Below are 21205 nucleotides of genomic sequence, written 5' to 3' on the forward strand. Positions count from 1 at the left end.
GTTTGTGACGTTGGTATGGGTGGCACATTTTATTATCGGCAATTCTGCTGGGAGGGGAAGTATGTCTAATAGCTTGGACAATAACTGTATATGTTTTACGGGGGAGTCAGCACTCTTCCAGTACTCAGCAGGCCAATCCTGAACACACTGTGGATGTGATGTAGCCAGAATCTGAAACAATGTAGATGGCATGCCCCTCTGCCATATTCACGGCCATTATCAGAGCTGTCATCTCAGCTGCCTGTGCTAAATAGCGTAGTGGCAACCTCACCTGAGCCCAAAACTTAAATTCCCCTCCCTGGTAACAAACCACCATTGTACCCGTATGTCAGCAACCCATGCTTGAATCTATCATTGATGACACATCAATAAAGAACATCTCTTCTCTTTCTATGGGCTCCCCAATACTGTCTGTATATGATGCACAGTCGTACACATACTGCCGTACCTCCACCGGCTGTGCTATTAATGTCACTCGTCTGACAACCCAATACCTCACTAACTCTGTTCTGGATTGGACAAAATAACTTTGTTAACGTGACTTTGATTTTTCTAATATCACAAAAAGGGAATGCTCCACATAAAGTGTGAATGCACAGCCCATTGTTGTTGTTGCTGATTTCTCAATGGTAAATGGTGTGGCGAGTGCCTGTTCACACGGGAAGTGGTGTTGCATTACTGGGTCTAAGAGACCACTGTACTAGGGCAGGGTATTGTGTCCTTGAGGCTCCACATATTGGATGACTATGCTATGCATTTGCAAAATTCCATCTGTATGACCCTATTGAACACACTGGGTGATTCACAATACCCTTGCTATTTTGTGGTACATGAGTATGTTGGAACCACGTCACATGATTTGGGAATTGTAGGATTATATAGCGTGTTTTTGGAGTGCAACACCACTGCATGGGATCAATGTATTGCTATAATGCGGTACAGCAAGCCATGTGTTGCCGGTGTAACATATGGATATGTAAATGAAGACATGCTACTCAGTCAAAAACACATCATTTGTTTTTTCACATTTAAAAACGAACCATTTTTTCTCACCTGAAATGCCTCTGTTGCAGGAGACACATTAGAGGATTAATGAACTAATATAATTATAAGTACTAACATGATTCTAACTTATTAATATCATAATGTGTTCTCTAAGTGCAAAATGAGGCAGGCTGAAACTCATTTTAAACGGACATTCAGAATTTCTTTTTTTTCTTTCGCTTTCTCTGTGCTTTTCACGGTCCTTGCTAAGGAAACAAAACTCAAATAAGCAGGAAATTATTGGATACAGTTTCTTACTGAAAAGTGAGCTATTGTTTGAAGAAGGAGTGTATGACATGATAGATATTTCTTGGATGCACGTCACATTAGGGGCTGTAACAGAGGTCTCTTGGTGCATCTTGGGGAGGAAGAAAGGCAGTGGACATTTTGCACAGCTTAGGTGAGGACTTGGCGGGAGTTGCTGTGGGGTTGCCTGATTGAGGGGCGTCATTCCAGTGCACTGCTGACCTTCACAGGCTGGAGATTCCAGTCAATTAGCACCGGCTTGAGGACCAAAGAGTGCAGATTGGTACTGCATGTCCTCGCCGGGTGCTCTAAAAGGAAGCCCTGAGCCATTTAAAGAAAGCGACCAGCCAGAGAGTTCGCGTGCTGAACAGCTCCAATTTGCTGGTAATTATCTTACACAAAGGGAGAGTGCGGTGTGTGAATGAAATCTATTTCAGTCAGGCAGCGTAGCGATAGCTGCATTCTAATGTTGCCATTCAGAAATGCAAGACAACTGATGCACTGTGCTTTTTATTGTTGCAAAGAATCTAATAAAATGCCATGTATTTTGCAATTGTTTCTCTTATGTTTATTCTAGATAAGACTGCCTCGCAAAACTGGTAATGTATGATTTTTTAAATGAAACTGATGTAAATCACAATCTGTGTAAAGGCTTCTATTTGCTTCTGTTTTTCTCTGGTGCAGTTAGCCCATACCACCTGATAAAAGGGGAGGTTATTAGGTAATATATTCCAAGCATCCCATGTGGAAAAAGTGATGTTATGAGTAATTATAAATAGCTGTGTGTGTGGTCCACTCAGTGTATATGTGTGTTTTACTTCTGAGTGGAACACAATCTGATAGTCTGCTGGACGTACATGAGTCAGCAGAGAGAGAGCCCTCTTGAAATAGTTTCTCTAATGTAAATAAATTAGTGATTATACCACATGTTGTTGTGAATACTTTATGGAAGCATAGCTCACTGGTGTAGATAAATCAGTGATAACAGCCATAAGTGGCACTCCATATGAAAATGTGGTGTTATTGAATAATGTAGAAGCCTGAGGCCTCTAGAGATAACAAGAACAGTCTAAACAAAAGAAAGGTGTTTTGTATGTTGGGGCCACAAATAAAACAAATAAATTATGCTCATCACTATACCACAACAAAATGCATACCAACTAAATGTATCTGTGTACTGAAATAATGCATAGCCATGATACCACTATAATACCAAACCCAATCTGAATGCAAGGAGTGATTATTGCTAAATTACTTTATTTTTGGTGGTAAGAAAATACAACTAGGCCCCAAATCTACACAAAATACCCAACATATTTATGGTGTGTTGCAGGCTGGGAAAGTGGTCATAGAGCACCTACTGGGCGTGGCAAGTGTTTCTCACACCGCCATCTGTACATTAAAGGGAACCCATTTCATAATAGCAGCGAATTTCAGAATGTCTCAAAGGGAAACCACATTCTCAGACCTAGTACAATATTTAGAGTTAAAGTTATTTGCACATGGGACGTGGTCATCGAATAGTACCTCAGAATGGCATGACCGCATTCAGGGTGAGGTGCAGAAAGAAAAACTAGACAATATTTTTGCAGAAGGCAGCATAATTCAGGTCTGCCTTCTAAGGTTATTGAATGCAGCTGATAAAAATGCAGAGAAAGACTGTTTGATACGGCTATGCGCCAAAATCTGGTTTATTTTTAATAGGTCCCTGCGAATGCAAGAAAATGACACCCAGCTAATTAACAGGTTAAAGACTGACTTAGATGGGGCAAGTACAAAAGAGGAAATGTTAAGAGCAGAATTGGATGTATGCCAAAAAGACATGCAGTTAAAATGCAGAGATTTTGATGTTCAATTGTCCAAAAGCAAGAAACAATTTGAGGACAGTGAACAAGAATTGGTACACTGAAAAGCATTGGTAGATCACATTAGACAAGATAAGGATGAGGTTGTGTCAGAGATGCAGATTTTACAAAAAGAACATTATGAGAAAGAAAGTGACCTCCAAAATGCGGAACAAGAAATGGTTAAAATGCTTCAAGAAAGAGACAAGAGGAATAAAGAATTTAATGAGTGCCAAATGCAAATGTGCGACATGCAGGAGGTAATTAATAAAATGAGTGATGAAAACAACTATTTGCAAAACGAAGCAAACAGGCTCCTTAAAAAGTGTAAGGACTTAGAACAGCAAATGTGCATTCCCAAGTCCCAGGGGAGGCGGCAGGGTACCACATTCAATGGAGTTGAGGTGAATTCTATTTCTACCCAAAGGGCTAGTGCCCCAGTGACTGAACTTGGTTGCAGCGCCCTTGGGGGATTTGATACTCGCATTGGGGGCTGCCACCAATCCCATACACCTGGAACAAGGGTTGAGTCACCAAGTAGTGCAATTCCATGCATTGCAACAAGTAGCCCCATAAAGATAATGAAATCCATTAAAGCCCTGATCAAACCATTTAAAAAAGGAGGGGAATCCTGCATAGAGGATCACTTAGAAGTGGTTCATGACATTTTTAAAGCCCTCCAGATACCTAAGGAACAGTACAGGCAATATTTTCATTTAACTTTAGATGCCTCGACGGCCAGTATTATAAGAGGATTGAATGAACAGTAGAATATGACATGGGCGGAGTTAGAAAAAGAGATTAGGCGTCATTTTCTCCTTTCCAGTCATTGCAGGAGGCAAAGAAAGTCGCTTACACAATCACTGCTGGGCCTAATACATCCCCTCGCCAGTTTTTACCAGACTTAAAAAGAGCATTTTCTCGCTTTGATTTATCTTTTGACCCCAATTCCAATGAGTTTAAAACTGCCTACTTCTATGGGCTGCAGAAAGACATCATATCGCAATTGGTCTGTGAATTTGACCGTGACAAGTCCCTGGAATGGATTGTACACCAAAGCACAAAACTATATGAGGTACTCTATTGTCAGGGTAGAGAAAGTGATAAAATGAAAGATACTAAACCTAAATCTAAAGGACCCTCAGCAACAGTGATGGAAATCAGGTCAGCCAAAATGTCCCTTGAGTCTGCTCAAAGTCCAAGTAAAAATAATTTGCCACCTGAACAGAGGGGTAATCAACAAAGGTCATCACACACTGCACCAATGTTCCAATTACATGATCCTAGTAATAGGGAGAGCTACATCAGCCCAGGTACTTAGGAGATAGGCCCTGGGCAGGCTATCAACCTGATATGTCAGGTATGAACAATAACCAGAGACAAAATCTGGATCAAAGAAATGATGGTCCCTATCAGACATTGGGGACACAAAGCAGATTTGATCCCAATACCATGATATATGGTAATCAGGATAGACCCCATATGTGGATCGATTTGCTGATAATGGGAATCAACATAGGGGCCAGTACCCATCACATGAGAGACAGGACATGAGACAGAATATGAACTACACGTCACGTCAGTACAATGATTCACCCACCAGGGGACTACAACCAAAGGATGGGTGCACCCCACTCCCCTCCACAAATGAATCAAGAGTTCAGGAGCAATCCCAATAGAATTCATTCTCCTGAGAGGTATCAGAATAGATCCAATCAGGGAGAAAACAACCAATATCGATCTAGACCACAGAGAGAGGATTCTAGAGAGATGGAAATATTCCAGTGCCTCGAGGCCCAAGTGAAAATGTTGGCTAAGCAAATTGGAAAGCTCTGTTCAGCACAAAAACAGTCATTAAAGGAGAGGGCAGAAGGCCATAGCAATGATCAGGGGGCTTCTGAAAAGTGAAAACTTATGATACCTGCAGCGCCAAAAAGACAGTTTGCTCTGATGTAATTTTGCATAATGACTATGAGATGCCTAATGATTTAAAAGTGAAAATACCAGTACATGAACATGTAACAGAAAATGCAAATACCTCTAAAAGAGAGGTACGGTTTAACCTAGAACTAAATCAAACATTGGCGATATGTACAAATGAAATATGAAAACCTGAAAATCCAAAAGAACAAAGAGACAGGTTTAAGAAAAATGACTCATGCATGGGGAACACCAGTGAACCGGGAGTAAGTGGCGATGCTATAACTCCTTCCCTGGGCAATCAAAACAATGACCAAACACAGGCAGGAAAAATAAATGCTCAAAAGGAGGGTACAGGTCAATCACCTGAAGAATTCTTTGAACCACATATTTTTGAAGAGGTTAAAAGGGCTGGTACCATACTGAATAATCACAAATGCACATAATTAGACAATGACAAATTGCCAAGTGATGTTGTTACACATGCTCAGTTGGAGGGTTGTAGTGTGACCTCTGATGATACCTGGATGGATGGGCGAATGGTGGTCACACTCCAAAAAACCTCTGAACATGGGGAAATGAATAAAGTCTCTCACACAGGAATGAGCAAAAAGGAAGGAAAAATGTCTTTCCATTTACCAATGTGCTTAGCCAAAAGTGAAAAAGGCCTGAGAAAGGTGAGCTCTGAAATCAGTAAGAATTCACATTTCTTATGTGTGTTAGAGGAAGTTGAAGACAGGTATTATGCTCCCATCACTGTAAAAGAAAAATGCCAAACATTTGCAATGACTGACACTGGCACACAGGCCACAATTATTTCTAAAGAACTGGTAAAGAGTATCAATGAAGGGAGATCCCCGCAGAATCAGATCACAGTAAAGGAGAATCAAGGTCCAGTGCATAATTTTAACGGGGAGGAGGTGCCTATTATAGGCGTCACCGAGGTTGACATAAAGATAGGTAAACACAGAATGAAACAGGAGGTATTGGTCACATCCATTTGTGATATCCCATTTCTGATGGGAACAGATTGCCTGAAAAGATTATCTCCGCTCATAGATGAGGTGAATGGAGTACTGTGGACCTTAACCAAAAAACCATTGAAACCTAAGAAACTAAAATCACAAAACAGCAATATAAATGAATGTCACACCGTTGCAAAAACAAATGATGCAGTGGAGGTGTATCTCCAGAATAGTTGCAAACCTAGCGTCACTGTTATATTAATGTCTCAAGACAAGATGCAGAGTGAAAATAAAATAAATACCTGTACAAATATACTTAGACCCAAGGAAAGAATGGCAAACCTCCATAGATGAGCACACCTTACGTTTTTATTTAAAAGGGAAGACATGCAAACAGAATACTGCTCCTAGAGCTGGTTCAGAAAAACACATTACGACTCTTGCTGAAATACACATGGAAGATGAACAACCATGGGTTCATGTTGGGATAAATGACTATTCTAAAACAATAAAAGCCACTTTTGCGCTTGAACAGGAAAGGAGCTTCATTAATGAGAAATTGTTGCAAAAAATAATGGAAAGGGAGGAGATCCTGAAATTTAGGATTAAAAACCAGTATGTCTCTGGTTTGGACGGTCCAGACTTTGAAAACCGAATTGCAGGTAGATGCATGCTGAAAATTAGCATTGGACAAAAAACAATTTGCCATAATGTTTGGATAGTGTGTGGAACACAAAATGACTTTTACATGGGCAATGACATCATGCACAGAATGTGTATGGTGCTAGATTTCCTTAATCAAAAGATATGGTCACGCATAGGTGGGCCGGCACCTGAATTTGAAGACAAAAGAAGGGCTTATCATTGCGCACAGATGGTCCCTTATGCAATTGAATTACAAATGAGGAAAGATACTGTTATCCATGCATTCACAAAGCAGTTTGCAATAACACTGAAATGCAAAAATGGACAGCAGATGAAATATTCTGATGCATTTGTGTGTCTGAATGAATCCATAAAACAGCAAGGCCTGGATTATGAATACATTCCATTGGTAGATGTGGGTGAAGGGTCTGTAAAAAATATAGTGAATAATAAAGTTTGTCAGAATATTAATTTAGAGGAAAACTCCCCAGTAGGAATGGCCATACAAAAATCACATTACACAGCAGATCTAAATAACATGGTGATTGGAAATATCCCTGAAAAGTATGTAGATGCTAAGGGTGAATTGCCAGAATACCTGGACTCTCAGCCCAAATGGATATTTAAAATTAATTCTGTGTACCCTTATGATTCAAGCGAGACAGTGTGCTGTCATCAAGAGGATTGCATAACATTTAACTTAAATTAAAATGAAATAGAAAATCAGCCCATTGAAGTGGAAGCTGATATGCCAAAACATTAATAAGTGGCAGCTTTACAAAGAGACACAGCCACACAATTAGAGGAAAGCGCCGAGATTCCCATGCCAGAACATTTTCCAGAATTCTCCAAAATGGTAGAGGAGCAGATTTTGTTAGCGGATGCATGTGACAACAAGGAGGATAGAAATGCTGTCATCAAGAGGATTGCATAACATTTAACTTAAATTAAAATGAAATAGAAAATCAGCCCATTGAAGTGGAAGCTGATATGCCAAAACATTAATAAGTGGCAGCTTTACAAAGAGACACAGCCACACAATTAGAGGAAAGCACCGAGATTCCCATGCCAGAACATTTTCCAGGATTCTCCAAAATGGTAGAGGAGCAGATTTTGTTAGCGGATGCAAGTGACAACAAGGAGGATAGAAATGAATTGAGGAAGATATTTATGGAGTTTAAATATGTTTTTGCAAAAGATGCTTATGATTGCGGGCTATCTAACTTACATGTGGCCACACTTCCGGAAGGGTGTAGCAGAAGCCTAGTATTTGTACGCCAGTATAGACTACCGCTGGCATGTTTAGAATCATTGGCAGAGATTATTAAAAATTTGGAGTCGCAGGGAATCATCAGGCCCATTCATTGCAAATCCAATACACCTATTTTAGGTGTGTTAAAACCAAACAGTCAATGGCGACTGTGTGCAGATTTGAGAGAGTTAAATAAAAGAGTGCCAGTATCCAGATGGCCACTGCCATTCATTGATCAGGGATTAGCTCAGGTACATGGTTCAAAAGTGTTCACCACATTAGATCTCACCTCTGGATATTGGTGTGTGCCATTGGCAGAGGAGATACAGAATTTATTTTCCTTTTCATTTGATAAGACTCAATACGCATGGGTTAGAACTCCATTCGGGTACGTCAATAGTGGGAGTGAATTTGGCATATTTTTGATGCAGCAGAAAGAGGAACCATAATTTATGTGGATGATATCCTGATAAAAATGATAGCTTGAAAAGCCATTTTGATGAAATAAGACATGTTCTTGGCCAATTGCAGAAAGCAATTGCAGAAAGCAGGCGCCAAAGTATCTTTACAAAAAGCACAATGGTGCAAGAAAAAGGTGAAAGGTGAATTTTCTAGGCCATGAAGTGACTGAACATAGACTAAATCCACAAAAGAAGAAAATAGTGGCCATGCAGAAACTAAAAGATCCTAAAATGTGAAAGGGGTAAAAAGTTTATTAGGAATGACAGGCTATAACAGAAAGGTCATTGAAAATTATGCTGAAATCACTCAACCATTGACTAAACTGCTTAAACTGAATACACCCTGGAAATGGGAAAAAGAGCAGTCTGAGGCAGTGGCTAAATTAAAGGAATGTCTTGTAAAGGTACCATGTTTAGCATACCCTATAAAGGATAGTTATTTCTTTATAGAAATAGGTTTCTCTGAACATTGTATGTCAGCAATGTTATCACAAAAAACATGATTTGAATCACAAAACCATTGCATATCCAAGTAAGGCATTTTCCCAAGTTGAAATGAAATTCAATGAATGTGAAAAGGCCCTATTAACCACTGTCTGGGCGCTACAACATTTCCGCCCCATTGTTCAGGGAGAAAAGTTGATTATTGAGACAAATTATCAACCTTTGCATTTTTTAGAGAGTAAAAGAATTAGGTCAGGTAATCCAGCACAATCCAGAATCACTTCATGGACGCTGGCATTACAAGGTTTTCCTATAGAAGTGAGATATGGCCAAAATAAAAAAAGCGGTATTGCTCAAGGTTTAGCAGATTTACATGACTGTGCAGTTGAACCAGTGTCAAATGAAATAGAAGTGGAACCTAATTTGCAGGAATTTGAACAATCACCTCACAAAGCTTTTGATGAAAAAACATGCAAGGACTTGCCAACTGTATATGTTGATAGTTGTGCTTTCACATTGAAAATGACAATGATAAACAATTAGTGTCAGGAATAGGACATGTCTGGTTGAAGTGTGAAGGTATCCCGAGTATAGGGATGAGAATTGGTGCTAGGAGCAGTCAGGTAGCGGAATTGGCAGCCATTTATAAAGCAATTGCTACTGCAGTTGATAATAAATTCAGTGAAATTTTCCTGATGACTGATTCTGATTCCGCAAGAAATAGCTTTGTGGAATACGTACCTGGCTGGAAAGCGAGAGGCATGATTACATACAACAAAAAGCCACTTAAACATGGAAAAATGATACAAGCCATAGACAAATTGGTGTCAGAAAATTATTTAACAATATACTGGAGGAAAATTTGTGGGCATGTAAAACCTCCAGGAGAGGATAAGGAGGGAAATGATAAGGCAGATTACCTGGCTAAAATTGCAGTTGTGATGGGAGAATTACTATCTATTGAACATTTACTCGGTGAAATACAAATTGATGCAGATCTGATTGAGGCACAAAAGAATGATCGAATTTTGGGAATCTATTATAATCATTTGATAGATCCTGAACAAAACCCTTTAACGGAAAATGATTGCATGGGAAAAGAAGAGTTGAGGGTGCTATTAAAGAATAAAAAACGAATAAGACTACAAGATGGACTCATGATTAGAGAGTCCATAACAGGACAGATACAGTGGGTGGTGCCCCTTTCATTCAGAGGGTTAATGCTACACCATGCACATGATGCTATAACTGCAGGCCACAGAGGCTCACAGAAAACAATGGAAATACTAAAAGATTATGCTTATTGGCCACATATGTCCCAAGATGTAGAATTATATACTAGAGGATGTGTAGTATGTGCCCAATTTAAACCTGCTTCACCAATGCATAGAGCTCCATTAATGAAAAGAGGCCTAACTCTTCCATGGTCAGATTTGCAAATAGACTATGTAGGGCCTGTAAAGAGGTCGAGCAGGGGGAACCGTTATATTTTAAGTGTGGTGTGTTTGATGTCGAAGTGGATTGAGTGTATTCCTGCACCAGATTGTAGTGCGCAAACAGCAGTCACATTGCCGGTGAATCATGTGTTTTCAAGGTTTGGGTTGCCACAAAGAATAGAATCAGACAGAGGAAGTCATTTTACAAGTGCGCTAATGAGTAAGGTATGGCAAATACTGGGTGTGAAGAGAAAGCTACATATCGCGTATCGGGCGGCTTCTTCGGGGGGAATTGAACGCAGCAATAGGTCTGTTGTGGACATTTTAAAGAAATTCGTGGCAGAAGCAGGTTCCAGCTGGGATTTACGCTTACCTTTGGTTTTGATGGCAATCAGATCAACTCCTGCCAAATCAACAGGTATTAGCCCTCATGATTTTTTAACAGGTATGAAAATGGTGTTACCACAACACCTGCTATAGAGGACACATGAGCAAACACGTGTGAGCGCATCCACAGTTCATGAATACATTGATGAACTGAGGAAGCATTTACAACATGCATTTCCTTTTGTACAGAAAAATTTAGAAAGAGCTGCTGACAGTGCAAAGTCATATTATGATAAAAAGACGTCAGTAAAGGAATATTGTGTGGGCGATCAGGTGTATAAATTTCATTTTGGAAAAGGTAAACAGAAACATTCCAAATTTCTAGCAGCCTGGCAGGGGCCATTTCGAATTATAGATAAGGTCTCTCCTGTGGTCTATAAAATTTTGAAGACTGAAGGTCAAACAGCAACAGAACAGTTTGTTCACATGAATCAAATTAAACCATGTCACCCCAGACATGAGATTAAACAACTTGAGCGTGTAGAAACAGATAAAGTCCCTTGAACATAAAAAGGTAAAGTAAATGGGTCTAGTCAATAGTAGTGGCAGAGAAGTTAAATGAAGATGGTTGATTATAATAATGGCACATAAACACTGTAACATATGTAAATATATATATATATAAAAAAAATGGAAGCTAAAATTTATGGAGTTGGTGTGCAAAATGAAAATGTATTAAATATTGAATGCTGTTTTATGTGTGTTTGTTTTCTCTTTAACCTGTACTTAATTTCAGAAGGCGAGAGAAAAGGGGCGAAATGTTTTACAAAGCACGTTTTATTTTTGGCAAAAGGGTGAAGTTAGTATTGTGCTATATACTTAATTTGTTTCTTTTCTATTTGATTTAGAATATTAACATATTTGTACTTGGAGTTCATGGGACCTGAGGACACGGGAGATGAGGGAGTCTTGGAGTGCCCTGGAAGAAGATCAAATGATGCCTGACTCCGAGTGGAGGTGAAGACAAAATAACCGGAATGCCAAAGAAAAGATAACTTCTATGGAAAAAGGATCCAAGAGTGCCAAGATGGAAGAGCACCCAAATGAACCAAATGATGTGACATCGCCGGTCGGGACATATCAGAGGCAGACAAGTGTCCCGGAGAATGTAGTTCCACGTATTTATTATTTTAATTAATTATTTTGATCTTTTATGTTAATTATTTATTTTACCTATTTGTTTTATTTTATTGTTTTATGATTAACTTCAAGTATAACATTGAAACACTGGACTATGGACACTTCCATTGGGAAGAAAAATGTAAAATATTTTATAAGAACTGATGGACTCAAAGATTAATTTTGATATTATGATGATTGAACAGTGACTTTTCAGTTTCATTTCTTCACATATGAGTATTGATTTTGTTGGATTGCTACATTTTAAAAAGAAGAAAGGGAGCAAGTTGGATTTCTTCCAATTGTGGCTTGGACCATGGCCAAAATTCTCAGAAACAGGAGGGGATATGTAGGATTATTTAGCGTGTTTTTGGAGTGCAGCGCCACTACATGGGATCAATATATAGCGTGTTTTTGGAGTGCAGCACCACTGCATGGGATGAATCTATTGCTATAATGAGGTACAGCAAGCCATGTGTTTCCGGTGTAACATATGGATATGTAAATGAAGACAGGCTACTCAGTCAAAAACACATCATTTTTTTTTTCACATTTAAAAAGGCACCATTTTTTTTTTCTCACCTGAAATGCCTCTGTTGAAGGAGACACATTAGAGGATTAATGAACTAATATAACTAACAGTACTAACATGATTCTAACTTATTAATATCATAATGTGTTCTCCAAGTGCAAAATGAGGCAGGCTGAAACTCATTTTAAACGGACGTTCAGAATTGTTTTTTTCCTTTCGCTTTCTCTGTGCTTTTCACGGTCCTTGCTAAGGAAACAAAACTCGAATAAGCAGGAAATTAGTGGATACAGTTTCTTACTGAAAAGTGAGCTATTGTTTGAAGAAGGAGTGTATGACATGATAGATTTTTATTGGATGCACGTCACATTAGGGGCTGTAACAGAGGTCTCTTGGTGCATCTCGGGGAGGAAGAAAGGCAGTGGACATTTTGCACAGCTTCGGTGAGGGCTTGGCGGGAGTTGCTGTGGGGTAGCCTGATTGAGGGGCGTCGTTCCAGTGCACTGCTGACCTTCACAGGCTGGAGATTCCCGTCAATTAGCACCGGCTTGAGGACCAACGAGTGCAGATTGGAACTGCATGTCCTCGCCGGGTGCTCTAAAAGGAAGCCCTGAGCCATTTAAAGAAAGCTACCAGCCAGAGAGTTCGCGTGCTGAACAGCTCCAATTTGCTGGTAATTATCTTACACAAAGGGAGAGTGCGGTGTGTGAATGAAATCTATTTCAGTCAGGCAGCGTAGCGATAGCTGCATTCTAATGTTGCCATTCAGAAATGCAAGTCAACTGATGCACTGTGCTTTTTATTGTTCCAAAGAATCTAATGAAATGCCATTTATTTTGCAATTGTTTCTCTTATGTTTATTCTAGAAAAGACTGCCTCGCAAAACTGGTAATGTATGATTTTTTAAATGAAACTGATGTAAATCACAATCTGTGTAAAGGCTTCTATTTGCTTCTGTTTTTCTCTGGTGCAGTTAGCCCATACCACCTGATAAAAGGGGAGGTTATTAGGTAATATATGCCAAGCATCCCATGTGGAAAAAGTTATGTTATGAGTAATTATAAATCGCTGTGTGCGTGGTTCCACTCAGAGTATATGTGTGTGTGACTTCTGAGTGAACACAATCTGATAGTCTGCTGGACGTACATGAGTCAGCAGACAGAGAGGCCTCTGGAAATAGTTTCACTAATGTAAATAAATTAGTGATTATACCACATTGTTGTGAATACTTTATGGAAGCATAGCTCACTGGTGTAGATAAATCAGCGATAACAGCCATAAGTGGCACTCCATATGAAAATGTGGTGTTATTGAATAATATAGAAGCCTGAGGCCTCTAGAGATCACAAGAACAGTCTAAACAAAAGAAAGGGATTTTGTATGTTGGGGCCACAAATAAAACAAATAAATTATGCTCATCACTATACCACAACAAAATGCATACCAACTAAATGTATCTCTGTACTGAAATAATGCATAGCCACGCTACCACTATAACACCAAACCCAATCTAAATGGAAGGAGTGATTATTGCTAAATTACTTTATTTTTGGTGGTAAGAAAACACCGCTAGGCCCCAAATCTACACAAATACCCAACAGAATGCAGTGAGATACTGTGACTCCGGGTGCAAAAAGATGGAAAAGAATGCATTCTTTAAATCAATAACTGTGAAACATGTACTTCTGTGGATATGTTACATAATATTATGGCTGGGTTTGGTATGAGTGGGCATTCTACTTCCACTATGTTATCCTATGGTATTCTATGATCCATAATGAATCTCCAGGTCCCACCTTTCAATTTCTTTACAGGGTAAATGGCCATGTTACATGGGGATTTTGATGTTTTTATTATGCCCTGTCGCCATAGTGCATATATATATATATATATATATATATATATATATATATATATATATATATATATATATATATATATATATATATATATATATATATATACCATCATGTGCTTCATCTGGTAGTGGGTATTGTTTAAACTGGTGTAACAATGCCCCTTCCTTCACTTTAATGCAGACTGCATCCTACTCCCTTCAACAACCCTACATCATGGGCCCACTGGTCCATAGTTCCTCTGGTACTTTTTTCAAATAATCTCTCAACTGAACTGATATCATGCTCACTATCTGCATCCTCTGCGTGATCTTTCTCTCTTCAATTTTAACCTGACATGGGATGCATATCTGAAATACCATTTCCCCCGTCCCTTTGTCCTCTGATAACAGCTGTTCATCAGTGAAGTTAGTCTTATGTCACGTAAATGCAGACGACTGCACACCACTCCATACCCTCCTCGTCCACTCCGAATAATACTACCATATCCTTCCTTGTGAGTGCTGCTTCTAAATGTATTCTAAGTGTTTTTCCTGGTATTACATTATTGTGCACGGCAGGTCTGAACAGGCATTCTGTGGCCAATGAGAATACCTTGTCTTTCATTCTGGGTACACATCCTAACAATACTTGTACCCCATAGAGGAATATCTCAGGGTGGCATGGTGACCTGCATAAATTGCTGTGTGCGCAATATGCTTGTATGAAAGCTGCAACCTGCTCATGAAAGATACTGGGTGTCGAGCATGCTATGCCCTTTTCTGAAAATGGTATTGTCACTTTTATTTTGTTCATGATGTCTCTTCCTAATATGTTGATGGGGGTGTATTTTGAGTATAACAGGGCACTACTATTTGCTGTGTAGCTATCATTAGTGGTAAATCTTCTGTAATAAGAACCATGGCTCCAGAAAATCCATGTATGTCCATTACTTTGTCCGTCAGGAGAACGACACCCACATTAATGCAGTGATTTGGTGGGTCCAGTGCTGACCAAAAATGAGAAATAGCTTTGTCCAATCTTCACCGCTACCTAAGGTTCTTCCTCAGGGTCTTCAGTTGCTGAAACGATTGGGCACACACATGTCTTCTGTGGGCTGTCCTATTGGGCATTTGGGCCTTGTCCTGGAAATGGGAATGGGTTACCTTCGAGACCGGTAACACCTGTGTAGTGTGGTACTGTTTTTAAGCCAGGAATGTGCTGTCCACCTGCAGGTATATTTGTGCTTCAGCCTGTAATGCCTACTGTGGTACTGTCGTCTGTTGCTCTGTGTTTACGTGTGGTGAATGGGCAACTGCAGGCACTATAGGTTGTATTGTCCACATAAAGGGCACTTGTGCTTGAACTGGCTGTAATTGTGGATGTCTGGGCTGCAGCTCTGGCTGCATGGGTTGGAAATATACCTGGGCCCCCCATGGACATAATGCTGCTTTTGTCCATGTGGGCAGATCTGTGCAAAGTGCCCCCTCTGCCGATATAATAAACATGGTCCTCCAAATCTGGGTCCCACTCCTCTATATCAAAACCCTCTCTTTCTCTTTGAGTATCGGTTAGGGAGATTTCTCCCCCAAGTGCTAAATTCCCTCTACCTTAGAGCTCTCCAGCTCTTTTGCTATATTTTGGGACTTTGAACTTTTCATTTTCAATGTGTTTTACTTTTGTGTTCTTTGGATATGGAGTTTTAAAACAACTACATAGGCATCATCTTTTTCATTTCTCCTCTGCTTTCTCCTGCTCTGTTCCCTGCTAATCATACAGTAGCATGAGTGATGTGCAGGGCCCTTAGATTCCTCAGGGTTCTGACCACCCACATCTTTCATCCAAGCCACTGTCTATATACTGCACTTGTTCAGGTTCAGTCACACCATGAGAGGTTGGACTTATGTTTTTCATTTCTTTTCTTAGCCCTTCACCCCATGCACTTCCCCTTGTGAACCTCAGCAGCTTTTTACTTACCCTCCTCCCCTCTACACTTGCACATTCTGAACACTCACAAAGCATGGGATGTTTGTCTCCCCTCCCAGGTATTCTCATGATTTGTTTATACTATTAATTCAATTATTTATCTTGATTGTAATTCATTGTCTAACTTCCCCTGTCCCCACGTTGCTGCCCTATAGGCATTTTGAAACAGTTTTGATAATTGTATATGTGCCTAACAAGTGACCATAAATAGATGAATTGATAAATGTGCTCCAATGACTGTGTTGAGTGCACTTTCACAATACTACGCAGGTGATGGCATGCCTTGTCATGTCATTGTTAGTCTTCAAGTGTTGGCCATGCGTTTGTGTGTACTCATTTATCTGCATATTTATTTTATTAGTTTTATTTGATTTATTTCCACTTGTAGAGCACGCCTAACCCAGAGGTATGTGGGTGCTTGTTACAGTACATAATGTGAAACTGTCAGCTGGCATATTGCATGATATGGATGAGTAGGCATAATTCAATATAACAATGACCGAGATGACACAGCTTGATTGAGTGAAGCTACAGGTCTTGTGCAAAGAGCCAGGTTTTCAAATGTTTTGCAGAAGGGCTATAGATAATGTTCATATCTGAGTGAGATGGGTAAGGCATTCCATTGAGTGGACGCCAGGCCTGGGAAGCTGTGTCCGCCTGCTTTAGCTCGTTTGAGTTTAGGTGTGGTCAGGAGGTGGGAGATGATGGCTCAGGTAGGTTTCTCTGAGTGGTGTTTGGTAATTTTGTTGGTGAGGTATTTCGGGGCTGTCTTAGCGATGGACTTGTGTGTGATGGAGAGGGTGGGCAAATATATCCTAATTGACCTTCTAAATTAGGTCAATTCTCCCGATGTCAATTCTCCCGAGGTCAATTGTGAAAAAGTCAATTAGTATACAACCCTTAGATTTGATGGAGAGAGTCTTAAATTTGATGTGGTTGATGATGGGTAGCCAATGGGCAGGGCGTCTACCATCTGAGATATTTACATTTTTGGAGATATTTAGTGCTGCTCTCAGGGTGTTGTTCTGAATGATTAGTATTTTTGGTGGTGTGATATGTGCTGTCTACTCAAGTTCATGCAGCATGTTGACAGATGCGTGTGTTGTGTATGTGCCATCGGCTAGTGAATGAAGATATGTGACATGCACATTTGCTGCATGTCATTGAGGGGGACAGGCAGTGTGGGGGATGTTGTTGTTTGTCAGTGTGTGTTTTGTGTGTTTGATTTGCATGCAGTGTGCAGGTTTTGCTGCATGTGTTCTGGGACACATGCTGATGTTTGTCTAGTGAGTTGCTGTTTGCATGTGTTGTATGTCACTGAGGGGTGCCCGTGGCTCTTGAATTTGTGGGTGCAGGGATGTGTTATCAGCACTCAGTTTCATTTTGTTCATTGTCTGCAGATCCTTCCATCTGGGAATGAGGGCTATTTCCTGTGATGAATTTGAATAGCGAGTGCATGCCAAGGGGACAGGTAAGATTTGCATTTATCTTGATCGTTATGGAATGGCTACTTTTGTTGCTGCATGTGGTAATTCGGGAGGGACGCACTCTTTGTCAAAATTGTCTATTGACTCTTGTTAATATTTATTTTGTGGATGAGGTTTGTGGTCATGTTGACATGTTGAGTAACTTGTGTGTCAATGCTGCACTGCTTTTCTACACCACAAAATAGGGACTTGTTTGTGTGCATCATGCACATTGTGGGACATTTTTGTATTTTGTGTCCACGTAAATTGTTGAGGACATGTATGGCTTGCAGCTCAGACATGATGTTTCAGGATTCATCGATGCTTACAAATTTTACAGGTATGTTAGTTAGTCAGATCCACCAGAGCACTAGGGGACCACTACAGTGGGGATAGTGGACAGTATCAATAACCAAAGAGTTGATTTAATTAAATGGTTGGCATGGCGGGAGTGGTATCAATGTGTTTCTTTTGGGAACACTAAAAGAAATGTCTTTTTAGTTCTAAGGGAGGAACACAAATGTGCACTTCGAATGGCACTTTTTCAGGGTGGTTTTGTGGGCACAGTGGATTGGCCCATTGTCATCACTGAATGGCACCTGGGATTTGGCGGGATTGTGTGCACTCCACAGGGGAACGCTTTTATGTGAAATAAGATTGCACAAGCTGGGTATGTGCAGCCTCTCCATGTGCATTTTGCCCAGCCATACGCAAGCAGTGTATCTGTGGGTGTTGATTGGGTGCCATCACCATGTCGACCAGGACGCCACACTGTGTTGCAACATTGTGCAGGACATATGCTGTCCCAATGATCCTGCAGACTACTGGTGGTGCATATAGCAACACACCACCAGAGAGGTCAAGGGAGCAGAAACGTGACTTGAGCACTCTGAATGTGTACTCCACCATGCCCCAAGTTGCAATATGGGCAGTGTTGTACCTTACCTGGGCACGTGTGTTAAGGTTGCGTATGGGCATCATCATGTATGCGCTCAGAGGGTAGGCACTGTCCCCTGTAGAGGTGAGAATGGTTGTGATTGTCATTTGTTGACAGTATGCATTGCTCTGTGTGCAACATGAATGCATGTGCATGTCCATTCATACTCACCAACGAGCCATGTGTTGCCATGCTTCCCAGCTTCCAGGGCCCGGTGTAGCAGGGACATCCTGAAGATGTAACTATCATGGGTGCTGCCAGGATAGTTGGCAAACCCTTCAGTAATGATGTTCTTGGCATTACACACAACCTGAAGATTGATGGAGTGCCAATGTTTCCGGTTGCGGTAGATGTGCTCTGTTGCTCGAGGTGGATGTAGACCAACATGTGTTCAATCAATGGCACCTAGCACTTTTGGGAAGTGCGCCACCCCATAAAAATCCTGGGCCACTGCTTGCCTTTCTGCCAGTGTTCTAGACATATAGATATTCCCGCGGACAGAAGGATGTGCAGATATGATAGCCAACACCTGGCGTAAGCAGTGCGACTGTGTGGCCTGGGAGATGCCGCTGACTATGGCGATGGCCGGCTGGAATGAGCCAGTAGCCAAAAAATGCAGAACAGTGAGCACCTTTTGCAAGGGTCTCAGTGGTTGGGAGAACCTGGTGGGTGAGGTGAGGTCAACTTCCCACTCTTTGACCAGGTCTAGGATAGTATCATATGATATGCCATTTATAACGCACCTATACGCAAGTGTTTCAAGGCGCGAAGAGGCAAGGGAGGGGAAACAGAGGGAAGACAGACAGCAATCCCAGTAGGCCCGGTGACAATGAGATTTCACAAGTGCAGGGGGGAGGGGAAGGGGAAAAGTGCAGCTTGTATTGGATGACTTCTCACCCTCTGCATACATAAGGCTGTGCATAACCTCCATTGTTTATGAGCCATGTGGCCTCCATCTTGGTTGGACAATCAATAATCTCCAATGCACCACTTGCTACCTCCCCTGCATCAGATGAGCCCTGGTTTAAACAGTAAGAAATAGTTTATATATTCGTCTGGTTTCCACCACAATAACAACCTACCACCCAAATGCAAGCCAATAGTCCACTGAACAAAAGTAACTCAAGGAACGTGTTTCTGCCTTGCCAGGTGTTATGAGTTTGGTATGTGCAGCTGAGATGCAGTATCTTTATAGGCATACAGAGAAACTAGTGTACATTTGGATTAAATGTACTAATACTAATTTAAGGTATAACTACACACATTTCAACATTTTCTCAAAAATATAAGACTTCCTCCTCTGACTGCTCCATGTGGTAGTGTCCACTGAGGACGGTCTTCAATCACATTTTAGCTCAAAAGTGCCTTGCCAAAGGAGAAATATACATTTCAATATCGGTCTGGCCCTACCCACAAGGACAGTCCAGCAGAGAAACAGCCGGTTATTTGGCCTTTTTCTTTCACAATAGAGGGGCATGCAATGTTTTCAAATGTTTCTTCCACACCACTCTAAAATACTGCAATATATACATTCCTGTTGAGCCGTTCTGAATGTATTGTGTCCAGCCTAATAATGCACATTGAATATTTCAATGGAAATATGTTAAGAACATTGCAATAATAACAAAAAGGTACTTACTCTTCCAGCTTCTTCCAGGGCATCTTGGTCTTTTGCAGCATGGCCAGCCATCGCTTTTCCTTTGATAGCATAGCAACCAATCAGGAATGGTATACAGGCCAAGATCATTAGAGTCAGTTGCCAACAATACACAAATGAAATGATAATGGCTGTCAGAAGGGTGCAGCAGGCCAGAGTAAATATATTCAAACGGCTTCCAGTAGCCTGCAAAAAAATATAGTTTACGTGTATTAATCAAATGCATTCATCAGATTTCTTTTTGGAAATCATATGTACGATTCGTATGTATTCATACCCCTTTGGCCTGGGAGGCATCTGTGGCAAGACGTGTAATCAGAACTCCAACTGCATTTCTGTGATCATCAAACCATCCAATCTCCTACAAAATCAGTATATTGCATTTCATGAGATAGTATATTTGAGAAATGTGTTACCATATAAAATACAATAAGAAGAGTGAAGACGTTCATGCATTTGTGACTGTATAAACAAGCATGAACTATAAACTCTACTCTGGAAATGCTTTTTTTTCGATCAGACTTCCACACTTAATTAAAAAAGGTGTCCTTTAAATATTTACCTGTTACCTCCTTACCCCACATCAGTGCATTTGTGAAATGTCATTTTGGGCTATTGAATCCGAGCAAGCTCATCCGAAATCTCATCACAAAGCTGTGCAGAATGTTTTTGGTGCATGTGAAAACAGCGTTTACACAAGTGCAATTACATAGGCATGATTGGAAATGCCTATCTCAAATGCCGCAGATGCATGAACATATTGTCACTGGTGTGAATAAAGTGTCCGTTCAGAGCTCAACTGTTCACAGTGGATTTAGTAACCATATTAGGCCTTTGCAAATATTTCAATATCGAGTCAACCAAAATTATTCTTGTTAAGTGAAACTTGCATCAAACAGAAATTCCAGTGATTTGGCTTGCTCTCCCTGAAAAGTATGGCCTACGATTACTGTTCTGCAAAGTGTGGGTACACATTAATTATTGTGGTTCTCTCGTATGAATCAGGCGTGTTCTTCACTTTGCCTCATGTAT

The 21205-nt window shown here is 40.5% G+C and overlaps 1 protein-coding gene across 1 annotated transcript in view; it reads right to left on the reverse strand.

Annotated features, from left to right (window-relative positions):
- LOC138568836 (ATP-dependent translocase ABCB1-like) overlaps positions 1-21205 on the reverse strand; it is a 615126-nt gene that overhangs the window by 179724 nt on the left and 414197 nt on the right. Inside the window, exons 14-15 of the mRNA XM_069646608.1 lie at positions 20451-20534; positions 20156-20359 (exon numbers count right to left, since the gene is read on the reverse strand). Of these exons, the coding sequence (XP_069502709.1) occupies positions 20156-20359; positions 20451-20534 (288 nt within the window). The remainder of the gene's footprint in view (positions 1-20155; positions 20360-20450; positions 20535-21205) is intronic.

Source organism: Ambystoma mexicanum, chromosome 2q, assembly GCF_040938575.1.
Source record: "Ambystoma mexicanum isolate Mex_15411 chromosome 2q, UKY_AmexF1_1, whole genome shotgun sequence".
Taxonomy (NCBI): domain Eukaryota; kingdom Metazoa; phylum Chordata; class Amphibia; order Caudata; family Ambystomatidae; genus Ambystoma; species Ambystoma mexicanum.